Source organism: Sus scrofa, chromosome 9 (genome assembly GCF_054392235.1).
Source record: "Sus scrofa isolate SSC_HxYL_T2T_F1_AM1 chromosome 9, Sscrofa_HxYL_maternal_Yorkshire_Landrace_v2.0, whole genome shotgun sequence".
Classification (NCBI taxonomy): Eukaryota; Metazoa; Chordata; class Mammalia; order Artiodactyla; family Suidae; genus Sus; species Sus scrofa.
This window is the reverse complement of record NC_139391.1, coordinates 46,376,522-46,390,504: the sequence shown is the minus strand read 5'-3', so window position 1 is coordinate 46,390,504 and position 13,983 is coordinate 46,376,522. Positions and strand designations below refer to the sequence as shown.

Genomic DNA, 13,983 nt, shown 5'->3' with positions numbered 1-13,983 from the left:
GAGACCCACTCCCTTCCCCTCCCGGCAAGTTAGCTGCATCAACAGAAGCCAAGGCAAGATTTCCACGCCTCCCCCTGCCTCTGTATTCCCACTGTTCTCTCTCTGGTAGGAACTCCAGTACTTCCTGTGGGACCTCAAGTCTTCTCCAAGGAGATAAAACTGAAAAACCCTCCAGCCAAGATAAGCCCACCTGTGCCACCGTGATTGTCACAATGTTCCTAAGGATGTCCCCACCTCAGCAACTTGGCCCACTCCTTTCTGCCGCCCGCTAGAAAAGGTAGGCAGCCAGTCCACTCCTTACCCCACCCCTATAGGGGCAACATATGCCCACAAATGAACCAGCAAGTATATCCAAAGACCCCATCCTTCTCCAGCCAACTAGCAAGTGGATCAGAAGACCCCATTCTTCCCCAACCAATCAGCAGGTCAACAGGTATATGGCAAGACTACACCTCACACTCCTTTGTCTTTGAGCTATAAAAGCAGACACAATCATGCACCGAGTCAGCTCTCCCTGAGTATCAGGATGCTGGCCCACTGTGTTAACAGTGTGTCTTGCCTCAATAAACTTGTCTTTTTTGGTTTAAATCCAGAAAATTTTTTTTTCCATCCATATGCAGAGACCACAACACTTCCCATTGGAACTAGAATTCTGTCCAGTGCCCCTTCCATCCACTGCATCTCAGTGGCAGGCTGATTCTTACCAAAGGGTACTTTGAGTGTTTTATTCCCCTCAGTTCAAAATCCTTAACTCTGAAAAACATGTTTATGCTGTAATAGGAAAAAAAAAAAATCAAGATTTGAAGGTCTTCCGGAGTTCCCCTCGAGGCTCAGCAGCAATGAACACAACTAGTATTAGGTGAGGACATGGGTTTGATCCCTGGCCCCGATCAGTAGGTTAAGGATCCAGCACTGTCGTGAACTGTGGTATAGGTTGCAGATGTGGCTTGGATCTCTTGTTGCTGTGGCTGTGGTATAGGCTGGCAGCTGCAGCTCCAATTCGACCCTCAGCCTGGGAAATTCCATATGCTGTGGGTGCAGCCCTTTAAAAAAAAAAAAAAAAAAAAAAAGGAAGAAGTCTTTAGATGGTGTGAATGATATTATTACTCATCCAGAAATTTACAGAATGTTTGCTTTTTGTTTTTGCTTTTTTTTTTTACTTTTTAGGGCCTCATCCGCAGCATATGGAGGTTCCCAGGCTAGGGGTCTAATCGGAGCTACAGCTGCTGGCTTACACCACAGACACAGCAACACAGGATCTGAGCCACATCTGCGACCTACACCACAGCTCATGGCAACGCCAGATCTTTAACCCACTGAATGAGGCCAGGGATTGTACTAGTAACCTCATGGTTCCTAGTCAGATTTGTTTCCACTGCACCACGACGGGAACTCCTGGAATATTTGTTTTGTACGAAACACTGGCTGGATACAGTGGTAAAGGGGCCATAGTGCATTCTCAGGGAATATATATATATAGTTGTAGAGGCTAACAAGTAAATGGGCAGTTTCACCTCGGTGGAAAAATTATAAGGTTATATATTCTAAAGTACACACATATATGAATATGGAAAAGAGTAAAAATAGAAACACTCAATTTTAAATGGAAAACATCAGCTAATTTTTTTTTTCCTTTGGCCATGCCTGTGGCATGTTGAAGTTCCCCAGGCCAGAGATCCAAACTACTCCACAGCAGTGACCCAAGCTGCTGCTGTGACAACACCAGGTCCTTAACTGTGCCACAAGGGAACTCCCCTTTACCTTGTGTTTAAAACCTGGAGTTCCCGTTGGGCTCACAGGTTAAGAACCTGACCAGTGTCCATGAGGAGGCAGGTCCGAACCCTGGCCTCACTCAGTGTGTTAAGGATCCGGCACAGCCATGAGCTGTGGTGTAGGTCGCAGATGCAGTTCAGATCCTGAGTTGCTGTGGCTGTGTCTCAGGCTGGCATCTACAGCTCCTCCTATTCAACCCCTAGCCAGGAACTTCCATATGCTGTGGGTTTGGTCTAAAAAGAAAAAAAAAAAAAATCCAGTGTTACATACATAGAACCAAAGTGTTGGAGAAATAATTTCTTCTATAAAAGTTGGCCAAATTGGGAGTTTCCACTGTAGCTCAGTGGATTAGAATCCAGTGTTGCCATAGTTGTGGTATAGGTCTCAGCTGCAGCTCAGATCCCTGGCCCAGGGACTTCCATTGCTGTGCATGTGGCCATTAAAAAAAATTTGGCCAAATGTTATTTTTAAAAGTCCAAGATACAATGTAGAAAAGTGAGATTAAAAGTATGATGATGCTGGAGTTCCCATTGTGGCTCAGCGGTTAGCGAACCCGACTAACATCCGTGAGGACACAGGTTTGATCTCTGGCTTCACTCAGTGGGTTAAATATCTGGTGCTGCCATAAGCTGTGGTGTAGTACGGTCGCAGACGCTGCTTGGATCCGTGTTGCTGTGGCTCTGGCGTAGGGTGGAGGCTACGGCTCCGATTGGACCCCCAGCCTGGGTGCAGTCCTAAAAAAAAAAAGAAGCATGGTGATCTTAATGTGAAAGGGAATTGAGAATTATATCATTTTTATTTTATACAACTCTTACTCCTTACAACAATGGTTATAGTCATACCCATAAAAGTGTAACCCATGGTATAAATTTTTGTAATTATTATTTTTCTTTGCCAGGAAAAAAACTTTGAAAACACTCTTTGTAATTATTTAAAGGGTCTTTTAAAAATTATAATATAAAGATCTGTGGTCTATGAGCAGTCCTCTACTGTGCATTGTCACAGGAAGACTTACTTTTAATATAAAGACTAAGTGGGAGTTTTGAATGACTGGATTTAACAAACATCATTGTATAGTTGCTTTTTTGCATCTTTTTTGTTTTGGAGATCCTCTATGTCATCGGGGCGCACAGTAGCTTCAGCAAAGTCTTCTTTCTTTCTTTTTTTTTTTTTAATTTTTTTTATTTATTTATTTTTTGTCTTTTTAGCTATTTCTTGGGCCGCTCCCGCGGCATATGGAGTTTCCCAGGCTAGGGGTCCAATCGGAGCTGTAGCCACCAGCCTACGCTAGAGCCACAGCAATGCGGGATCCGAACTGCGTCTGCAACCTACACCACAGCTCACGGCAAGGTTCGTCAACCCACTGAGCAAGGGCAGGGACCGAACCCGCAACCTCATGGTTCCTAGTCGGATTCGTTAACCACTGCGCCACGACGGGAACTCCAAGTCTTCTTTCTTAATGATCAGGTGAATCATCATCATCAGCACCATCTCCAGCCACATCACCTGCTCCATCGTGATCTTCTACCTCATTGAAGCTACGTCCACAATGTCACAGATATCTTCCAGATAATTTACTGTGTATACTTTGCTGAGACTGAGACTCCAGCTCTTCATTTATTTTCTCATCTTTTCCCCCTAAATTAGTTTTCCCCCAATTGCTAGATCCAAGGTTGTGCCTGGGGAAGCTGAAGGCTTCAACCGCTGAGGATGGGAGTCCTACAGATGGGACTTCCTACTGCTACCAGCCCAAGCAGCGCCACCCCAGACAGAGCATCTCATGAAAGCTTGAAAAAAGGGATTATAAGAGACTAAAGCATTATGATAAGTGCATGCAATGTATAATCCTTGATCGGGTTCTGGATTTTATTTTATTTATTTATTTATTTTAACTTTTTAGGGCCATACCTGAGGACATATGGAAGTTCCCAGGCTAGGGGTCGAATCGGAGCTACAGCTGCCAGACTATGCCATAGCCAAACCAGATCCAAGCCGCGTTTGCCACCCACAACACAGTTCACGGCAACACCAGATCCTTAACCCACTGAGCAAGGCCAGGGATCAAACCTGCATCCTTATGGATCCTGGTTGGGTTTGTTAACCACTGAGCCACGAAGGGAACTCCAGTTCTGGATTTTAAAAAAGCTCCAGGAGTTCCTGCCATGGTTCAGTGGGTTAAGAATCTGACTGTGTGGAGTTCCCGTCGTGGCGCAGTGGTTAACGAATCCGACTAGGAACCATGAGGTTGCGGGTTCGATCCCTGCCCTTGCTCAGTGGGTTAACGATCCGGCGTTGCCGTGAGCTGTGGTGTAGGTTGCAGACACGGCTCGGATCCCTCATTGCTGTGGCTCTGGTGTAGGCCGGTGGCTACAGCTCTGATTAGACCCCTAGCCTGGGAACCTCCATATGCCGCGGGAGCGGCCCAAGAAATAGCAACAATAACAACAAGAACAACAACAAAAAAGACAAAAGACAAAAAAATAAAAAAATAAGAATCTGACTGTGGAGGTGCAGGTTTGATGCCCAGTCTGGTGCAATGGGTTAAAAGATTCGTTGCTGCCGCTGTGGTTCGGATTTGCTCCATGACCAGGAACTTCCGTATGCGGCCATTAAAAAATAAATAAATAGGAGTTCCCTTTGTGGCGCATCAGAGACAAATCCGACTAGGAACCATGATGTTGCAGGTTTGATCCCTGGCCTTGCTCAATGGGTTAAGGATCCGGTGTTGCCGTGAGGCTGTGGTGTAGATCGCAGGCGCGGCTGGGATCTGACGTTGCTGTGGCTGTGGCTGTAGGGCTGACAGCTGTAGCTTTAATTCAACCCCTTGTCTGGGAACTTCCATACACCATGGGTTCGGCCCTAAAAGGATAAATAAATAAATAAATAAATAAATCTCTAAAAGACATCTTCAGAAAAATTGGAAACATTTAAATATGGATTATATATTAATAAACACGCTTTTAAAAATAAATACTTTGGCTGCACCTGAGGCCTATGGAAGTTCCTGAGTGAGGGATCAAATCTAAGCTACAGCTGCAATCAGCTGTAGTCAGGTTCTTAACCCACTGTGCTACAGCGGGAACTCCACTCTTGGCTATTTTTTCTTTTAGGGCCGCACTAGCGGCATATGGAGGGTCCCAAGCTAGGGGGTCTAATCATAGCTGTAGCCGCCTGGGCTACACCAGAGCCACAGCAATGCAGGATCCAAGCTGTCTGAGACGTATGACCACAGCTCACAGCAATGCCAGATCCTTAACCACTAAGTGAAGCCAGGGATAGAACTCACGTCCTCATGGATGCATTTGGTTTCGTTAATCTCTGAGCCACGAAAGGAACTCCCACTCTGGCTATTTTGTATTAACTCTGTGCCCAACAGTGTGGCTGAAACTTGGCCTCAGTCCACTGGTGCCAAATAGAAACACTAGAAACACTGAGAGAGTTCTGGGTGAAGGAGAAAAAAATAGCTTTATTGCTTTGCCAGGCAAAGGAAGCCACAGCAGGCTAATGCCCTAAAGACTATGCCCTCCTTTGGGAGAAAATAGGAAATGGTTTTATAGTTTAGGAATAGAAAATAGGGCCACAGAAAAGGATCAGGTAGACAGATGCAAGCTTTCATTCTTCTTCGAAGTTGGTGTTTAGTGGCCCCAGGACTGGTTCTGGTGGTCCTCCTCTCTGGCTTTCATTTGTTGGGGGTTTAGTTCTGCCGAAGAACTCAAAGATACTGTTATGTATATTCCTTGAGGAGGAACCAGGACCTTGCCCCAAGGCTGCACTATTGTCTCTAGACTGTTCCTCCCCTGTCTCTGCAATCCCTCCCTTCCCGGATTAGCAACTGTTTGAATCTGTCTTTAGGAACTCAGGGAAGGTTAAGGAGGCTGACATTTACTTCCTAAAAACAAGAAATGGGCATAAAGGGAGACAGGCTTGTGCCCAGGAACCCTACAGGGCCCTGCTCGTTTCAACAGTCTAACCAGAAGTTAAATGTTCATATTGTGCTTATTGAGGACGGCATTAAGTTCTTAGAGAAAATACTGTGTTCTCTTACTTTTTTTTTTTTTTTTTTTTTTTTTGTCTTTTTGCTATTTCTTTGGGCCACTCTCCCAGGCTAGGGGTCAAATCGGAGCTGTAGCCACCAGCCTACGCCAGAGCCACAGCAACACGGGATCCGAGCCACGTCTGCGACCTACACCACAGCTCACGGCAACGCCAGATCGTTAACCCACTGAGCAAGGGTAGGGACCGAACCCGCGACCTCATGGTTCCTAGTCGGATTCGTTAACCACTGCGCCCTGATGGGAACTCCTCTCTTACGTTTTTAGACTGTGAGCAACTCAAGGAACTGTAATCAGTTGCAGTAAGGACTCACCAAAAAAATGGTTTGCTGAAGAACATCAGACAAGAAAGGGTTGAATGAATCCAGCCTCTAAGAGGCGCTGTGAATCAGCGTGATCCAAAGGCTTAGGGTTGGATTCGGCTCTGGGGGCGGGAAGACGCAGGCGGAGGCTCCGCCCCACCCAGGGCGCATGCGCATGCGCCCGCCAGGCCCCCCTCCGGCCCCGCCCCATCCTGCTCTGGCTCCCACCTCCGTTCAGGTAGGGGGCGGTGTGCCCGGGAGGGGCGTCGCCTGAGGGCAGGGCTGGAGCGGGAGTTTCAGGTGTTGTGGCTCCTTTGTTGGTGGCCTAACTTAAGATCCAACCCCGGGCTGCTCCTGCAGGGTTCAGGGGTGGTGGGGGCAGTCGCTGGGTCCGGGGGCCGCCGAGGCGCTGCCCCGGACCAGCATGCGCCCGCTCCTTTGTGTCTCACCAGTCCTGGGTCTCCGCACCTCTCCAGCCTCTGCGCCTGGGCCCGGGTCGGTTCCTAGCCAGAGTCGGGTGTCCTGGGTAGCTTGAGGACACCGGGCTGGGCAGGTGCCGAGAGCCAACCGCCTCGCTCTCTCCTTTCTCTTCACCCCGCCCGGCCCCACCCGCCAGGCGGAGCCACTCGGCGCCTGAAGCGAAGGGCCTCCGGTGCCTACGTGCAGTCGCCTCCTCCGCTTGAGCCTACGCCTTCTGCTCCAGTTGCTTTCCCAACCGAGCAGAAAAGCCGGGGGCGTGTTGCCGGGGCACTGGGAAGCCGGGAGCTTGGGCACTGCGCCTGAAGTCGCTGCTGCGCCTCCCCGCCCACGGGCGGTCGGGTCACGGTCCCTGAAGCCCCAGCCTGCCAGATTGGAGCCCATACTGACGTCAAGGGTAAAGGGGACCAGAGGCACCTGAGTCACCCAACCAGAAACCCAGCCTCTAGTGGGTGTTTCATTGTGACACTGTGCGGCCTGAGGGGGAAGTACCCTCTCCTTTGATTACCGTTGTGAATCTATGAATAAACAGTTACACCCTGAGGGGTGCTAAGCTTTGGGAGTTACAGGGCTTGAGGTCAGCTCTAGAAGTCTTGAAAGTGGAGTTGTTGCAGGTATGTGTCTGTTGCAGGTACCTGTGTGTGAAAACTAACCCAGCACCTAGTGTAGTGCCTGGCAGCCAGTAAGTCCTCAATAAACCTTCTTTGAATGAATGAGAAGGTAGGTGACTGAGGGAGCAGGGCTAGAGAGGGCAGCTCTCCTCACCCACCCCTGCCTCCCCTGGGCTCAAGCAGACAAAAGTAATTAGGTTAAGGCTTTAATCACAGCTGGTTTCGCAGGCAGACAAGGAAGAGCAGGGAAAGGCAGAAATCCTGGGGACACAATCCTGGCCTGACTCAAGGGCACTGCCTCCATCTCAGACCTCCCCATAGCTTGGCAGTCAGTAATCTCCTGTTTTCTTGTCTCCCTCAGGACACTGGGTTCCTTAGGAGCCGCCCCAGGCTTAATGATTGTCCAGAAGTTGGCTATAAAGGGAGCCTGGGAGGCTGATTGGAGGAGGGAGCAGAAAAAGCCTAACTCAGCAGGTCTGGGCACCGAGAGCCGAAAGCAGGAGCTGTGGTCAGAAGCTCGTGTCCCAGCCGGTAGGGCCTGCTCTCTCCCACCATGGCGGCCCGAGGCTACGGCTATTATCGTGCTGTGATCTTCTCAGCCATGTTTGGAGGCTACAGCCTGTACTACTTCAACCGCAAGACCTTCTCCTTTGTCATGCCGTCGCTGGTGGAAGAGATCCGTCTGGACAAGGATGACTTGGGTGAGCCCTGGCAGGGTAGGGTGGTGGGCCCAGGGACACAGGACCAGCAGGACAAGTGGGGTGTTGGTGCAGTGTGGTGGGCATGTAGTGGGTGTGCAGGGTGCGGAGTGTCTGCATGGTAGAGGCCAGGGGACGGTGCATATGCCAGAGGAGGCTCTGAGGTCCACGTCCATGGGCATGGGTGAGGGACTGTGCATATGGTCTGTGCATGTCTGAGGGCTGCTTATCTGATGTGTGTGTCTGTGCCCGTGATCTACGCGTGTCCCAGAGGCACTGTGTCAGGGGGGTTCTAAGCATGGTTTCTGCATCTGTGTAGAATACCCTTCAGGAGGAATAAGGTCCCTGACTCCAATTCTAAGCCTTTTGCCCCCTCTTCAGAGGTGGGGCAACTGAACTGCCAGAGGTTGGCATCCAGGGTGAGGGGGATATCGGGCATATGAGAAGCCCAGGGACGAGGGCGGCCCTGTCCTGCTCCCTTCCTGCCCCTTGACAGCTGCTGCTGGAACTCTCCAAGAGGCTGAAAAGTCATGGGTCAGCCTGGGGCTAGTGCTCACAGAGAGGCAGTAGCCCAGCCCCATGAATGAATGTCAGGATTCCAACACAGGCTCCTCCTATTCCTCTTGGAATGAACCTGTCTTATCCTGGGAGGCACCTCTACCCACCTGACCCCATGCCTTCCTCCACCCTCCTGTGCCTCTGCCCCAGCCCCTAACCCCCCAGGTGTCCTGCTCCCTGCTCCCCTTCCCTGCAGGGCTCATCACCAGTAGCCAGTCAGCAGCCTATGCCATCAGCAAGTTTGTGAGTGGGGTGCTGTCTGACCAGATGAGTGCTCGCTGGCTCTTCTCCTCTGGGCTGCTTCTTGTTGGCCTGGTCAATGTCATCTTTTCCTGGAGCTCCACAGTACCTGTCTTCGCTGCTCTCTGGTTCCTCAATGGCCTGGCCCAGGGGCTGGGCTGGCCCCCGTGTGGCAAGATCTTGCGGAAGGTGAGTGTCTGCTTCCAAGGAGCTGGCTTAGCTAGGTGGGAAGATACCTAAAGAGCTCGTGAGCACACGGCACCTCCACCCCCAACCCAGAGCAGGTTCCTCAGGAGTTCCAGTCCTGTTCCTGTTTTGCTTGTCAAGATATTTTAGGAGCCTGAATGTGGTGGGATCAGGTGGCAGATGAGGGAATGGGCCCTGCCAAATAGAAGCACCCTCTCCCTCATCTCTGTAATGTGAGCTTTTGGGTTTGCCCCACCTGACCCCCTACCTTCAATATGGACTGTAGGCTGGGTCCCTACTCTGCCCCCTCTACTCTGTCCCCACAGTGGTTTGAGCCATCTCAGTTTGGCACTTGGTGGGCCATCCTATCAACTAGCATGAACCTGGCTGGAGGGCTGGGCCCCATCCTGGCAACCATCCTCGCCCAGAGCTATAGCTGGCGTAGCACGCTGGCCCTGTCTGGGGCCTTGTGTGTGGTTGTCTCCTTCCTCTGTCTCCTGCTCATCCACAATGAACCTGCTGATGTTGGACTCCGCAACCTGGACCCTATCCCCTCCAAGGGCAAGAAGGGTGAGCACCCACTCAAGCCAACTACTGGGGAACCTTCATTCATCATTCACCTGGCAGACTTTCATTGAGGACTGGCTGTATGCCTGGCTCTGTGTTAGCCAGCAGATGTTGGGAGAAGGATGATGATGGAGAGTGGGTGGGGAGGAATCAAACACCATCCTGAGAGGCAGTTAAGTAGCAGACAAGTGGCAGAGCCCAAAATGCTATGACTCATGTTGCATCCTAGTCCTTCCCTACAACAGAGCCAGATTTCCCTGTGGGGACAGTATCCTAAGCTTAAGTGGCTTGGGTGCCTTCCTCCATCGCTGGACTTCAGGTTCTTATTCGTTGAGATTTGGAGTGGAGGGGAGAGGGCAGGGCAGTGGGTGAGGGGGTACCTTTCTGCTGATCCCTGGCTGTGTGGATGGACTCTGACCCTGTGGCTGGTTAATGAGTGGTGGGGGCTTGGTGGGGGCAGGGCGGCAGCAGCAGAGCCTGAGGCCTGGCCTCCTCCCACCCCCAGGCTCCTCAAAGGAGGAGAGTACCTTACAGGAGCTGCTGCTGACCCCCTACCTGTGGGTGCTCTCCATTGGCTACCTTGTGGTATTTGGCGTAAAGACGTGCTGTACTGACTGGGGCCAGTTCTTCCTTATCCAGGAGAAAGGACAGTCAGCCCTCGTGGGTGAGATGAGGGTTGGGACAAGGGCGGGCCTGGGAGCAGGAGCCAGTGCAGGGGATGGGAAATTCAGACCTGGTTCCTTTATCCTTTCTTCTTTCCCTGTGGCCGGTCACCCTTGGGGACCCTGTACCTCTCTGTGTTTAAGCCGATCTGGGGCAACCCCACAGGATAACACCCTTCCTCCCTTCCTTTCCCTCTTCCCACCACGACTCCCCACTGCAGGTAGCTCCTACATGAGTGCCCTGGAGGTTGGGGGCCTTGTAGGCAGCATCGCAGCTGGCTACTTGTCAGACCGGGCCATGGCAAAGGTGAGTGAGCAAAAGGGACAGGAAGGAGGAGGGTCCCTTTAAAATATTCTCATCATGACCGGCATAGGCACCAGGGAGGTGGGAGCCCTGGGGCGTGGGCACCATGGCATGTGCTGGTTTAGGGTGGGCGAAGTGGGAATGATCCCAGGCTCCTCTTTCTTAGGGGTGTGATGAGGCTCTTAGCTGATGTCAAGGAGAGCCAAAATTTCTCTCAGCCTAGCAGCAGAATTCTCCACAGCCCCAAGGAAACTGAGGTTGGGAAAGGACTGGGTGCAGCCCGCCAGCACGTGTCCCTAAGCCCGCCCTGAGTGGAGGAAGGGATGCTGTGGAGTTTGGCTTCAGAACATAATGACAAGGTCCCAGGGCCTCCCAGAGCTGTCCCGGGCCAAGAACTGTGGTGGGACTGCCAAAGACCTGTTAGCAGAGGGCCACTGTGTCAGAGTCCAGGGGTGGAGGTTTCTCTGCTGCTCCTAGGGCCTGACGTTGCCAGGACTGTGTCCACAGGCAGGGCTGTCCATCCACGGGAACCCCCGCCATGGCCTGCTGCTGCTCATGATGGCTGGCATGACAGCATCCATGTACCTCTTCCGGGTAACTGTGACCAGTGACTCCCCTAAGGTAAACAGGAGGGCCTGGCCCATGGCAGGCACAAGGACGAGAAAGTAAGGGCCACTGACCTCTGTCTCCCCATCCATGGCTTCTCTCTGCCTCTCAGATTTCCCTTTTCACTTCTATTTGTATCTCAGTTCTCCTGCTCTGTACTCTGCTACCGATCCTTGACTCTGGGCCTGTTTCTTCTCCTCTCTGTGCTCCTCTAGGATGCTGCTTTCTGGACTCCAGCTCTGCACCCTCTTGCTGAGCTCACAGGCTTTACGGAGCACGAGGTGCCTTATCTTACCTTTGGTTTTTCTCTGGTGTCTCAACTTTGTCCTGTCCCCTCTGCTTTACCTCCAAGCCCATCCAGCTAGCACAAATCCTGAGGAGACAGCATCTGACTGGGAGGGATGGCTTCTGTACCTCCCTCACCAACCTGCACAGGCCCCTCCACTCCTCTCGTTCTGTAGTCAGTTGTATTGGGACGTGGTGGGGAGGGGGGGGATGTGTGTGTGTGTGTGTTGGGGGGGGGCGCTTATTGTCTCCTTACAATTATTTGCTCCTGGGGCCAAGCAATAGGTAGGCAGTAGGCTTTCTCAGACTTTTTTTTTTTTTTTTTGCTTTTTAGGGCCACACCCTTGGCGTATGGAGGTTTCCAGGCTAGGGGTCTAATTGGAGTTACAGCTGCTGGCCTTACGCCACAGCATCAGATCCGAGCTGTGTCTGCGACCTACACCACAGCTCATGGCAATGCCGGATCCTTAACCCACTGAGCGAGGCCAGGGATCAAACCCGCACCTCATGGTTCCTTGGGTTCATTTCTGCTGCACCACGATGGGAACTCCTCTCAGATTCTAAATGCTACTTTGCATTGCTCTTGCAGCTCTGGATCCTGGTGTTGGGAGCTGTGTTTGGTTTCTCCTCTTATGGTCCCATTGCCTTGTTTGGAGTCATAGCCAATGAGAGTGCCCCTCCCAACCTGTGTGGCACCTCCCATGCCATTGTGGGACTCATGGCCAATGGTAAGTGATAGACCCCCACTGACGCCTTGCACATAGGCCAGCTGGGGGCTGGAGCAAGCCCCATGGGCTCTAAGCTCACAATGACTCAGGCTCTTCCCCTCCTCCCTGACAGTGGGTGGCTTTCTGGCTGGGTTGCCCTTCAGCACCATTGCCAAGCATTACAGCTGGAGCACAGCCTTCTGGGTGGCTGAAGTGATCTGTGCGGCCAGTACAGGTGCCTTCTTCCTCCTACGAAACATCCGCACCAAGATGGGCCGAGTGCCAAAGAAGGCTGAGTGAAGACCGTGCAAACTCTGGAGCGTCCTTTCTCACCTGTGTCATGGGGGTTGGGAAAGGGAGGGAGGGGGCTGCTCTGGCAGCACCACCTTTGACTTTCTTTTTCTGCACCTTTTCCCTCACCCAGGTGGTGCTGGAAGTTATCAGTGGCTAATGAGGTCCCAGCTCCCCATCCTCTCTCTATTTAAAAAACAAGTTTTGGGAGTTCTCACTGTAGCACAGTGGGTTAGGAATCCAATTGCAGTGGCTTGGGTTGCTGCAGAGGTGTAGGTTCAACCCCTGGCCCAGCATAGCAGGTTAAAGGACCCAGCATTGCTACAGCTGCAGTTCGGATTAGATTCTTGGCCCAGGAACTTCCATATGCCTCAGGTGCAGCCATAAAAATTAAAAAAAAAAAAAGAGAGAGAGAGAGAGAGAGAGAAAACCTTTGTTTCTGGACTCCGTTAGTTCTTGCCTTCAAACTGGAAACCCCAGCACTCAGGGAGTCTCCTATACCCTTCTCCCTCTCCTGGGCTCCGTCCTGTCCCCATCACACACCATCCCCACCTGAGGTGACGCTCCTGTAGCAGGACAGCAGTAGCCCGGGACTGCCCTGAGACCTCTCAGCAGGGGGCAGTTGCTATTGCCAATACCTTGGACTCCAGTGGAAGAGGGGAGGCCGTCACTCTTACCGATACCTTGGGTACAGTAGGGGGTAAGGGTGGGAGGGTACAGAGACTTGTTATAGAAAATTAAAACTAGATTTGATACTAAACACTGTCAGTGACTCATTCTTTCAAAAGGGGTAACACGAGCGAGAGTGCTTTCTTTGGAAAATACTCCCTAATACCTGCTTTTTCCACCCCAAGAGAGACTTCATTCCCTTGGAATAGGAAAGCCAAGGTTAGATAGACTCCTTTAAGCTCCTGTATCCCCTCCTTCAACTTCACACTGCATAATTCAATGAACATCTTGGAGGTGAAAAGCTACTGGGTTTCAGGCATGTTAATAACATGGTGGAGGGAGGCAACAGAACCTTCACCGGCAGTGTAGTTACAAAGCCCGAGTTCAGACTTAGTCTGTTGGTAACTAGATTTGAGATGGAGGCAGAGTTTGTGCCTTGCTAAACCCCCTCTGTAAACGAGTTCCTGTTGTGGCTCAGTGGTTAACGAATCTGACTAGGAACCATGAGGTTGCGGGTTTGATCCCCGGCCTTGTTCAGTGGGCTAAGAATCTGGTGTTGCCGCGAGCTGTGGTGTAGGTTGCAGACGCTGCTCGGATCCCTCGTTGCTGTGGCTCTGGTGTAGGCCGGCAGCTACAGCTCTGATTAGACCCCTGGCCTGGGAATCTCCATATGCCGTGAGAACAGCCCCAGGAAAAAAAAAAGAAACAGAATGAACCCCTGAGGTAAGGGTGAGGATTAAGTGAGATAAAGTAGTAAAATTTGACTGTAAGCACTAGACAAATGTTCCATGTCATTTCCATTATCATCATCACCACACCCACCACGGAGGAAGTCAATAGCAATTCTGGAACTGGGTCCAAGATCCTGATTCAAAGTCCCATGTTCATTCATTCACTTCATGAACACATATTTGTTTTGTTTTCTGCTAGAACATAGTACCTCATCTTCCCAGAACTCCCTTCTCAGGTGTCTCCCCTCCCAAACCTCCCCAGAC

At 51.3% G+C, this 13,983-nt stretch overlaps 1 protein-coding gene and 1 long non-coding RNA gene across 15 annotated transcripts; one reads left to right on the top strand and one right to left on the bottom strand.

The window, feature by feature from the left end:
• Positions 1–1,080: 1,080 nt before the first annotated feature.
• On the bottom strand, positions 1,081–6,823 carry LOC146399883 (uncharacterized). Its single transcript, XR_014815416.1, has 2 exons — positions 6,140–6,823; positions 1,081–2,507 (listed from the first exon to the last, which is right to left on the bottom strand). It is a non-coding gene; the product is annotated as an uncharacterized LOC146399883 (long non-coding RNA).
• SLC37A4 (solute carrier family 37 member 4) lies at positions 6,326–13,079 on the top strand. 14 transcript variants are annotated; one of them, XM_084974244.1, is made up of 10 exons: positions 6,326–7,001; positions 7,577–7,916; positions 8,668–8,900; positions 9,224–9,467; positions 9,970–10,128; positions 10,348–10,433; positions 10,938–11,051; positions 11,252–11,317; positions 11,911–12,049; positions 12,162–13,079. In XM_084974244.1, the coding sequence occupies exons 2-10, from the start codon at positions 7,769–7,771 to the stop codon at positions 12,326–12,328; spliced, it is 1,356 nt and encodes a 451-aa protein (XP_084830370.1). In that variant the 5' UTR covers positions 6,326–7,001; positions 7,577–7,768; the 3' UTR covers positions 12,329–13,079.
• Positions 13,080–13,983: the final 904 nt, after the last annotated feature.

Bases quoted from the DNA above. Each gene is read 5' to 3' on its own strand.
- SLC37A4 (XM_084974242.1), top strand. From the start codon at position 7,769: ATGGCGGCCCGAGGCTACGGCTATTATCGTGCTGTGATCTTCTCAGCC. The intron at 11,318-11,910 runs GTGCCTTATCTT...TTGCTCTTGCAG, and splicing joins CAGGCTTTACGGAGCACGAG to CTCTGGATCCTGGTGTTGGG. The intron at 12,050-12,161 runs GTAAGTGATAGA...CCTCCCTGACAG, and splicing joins TGTGGGACTCATGGCCAATG to TGGGTGGCTTTCTGGCTGGG.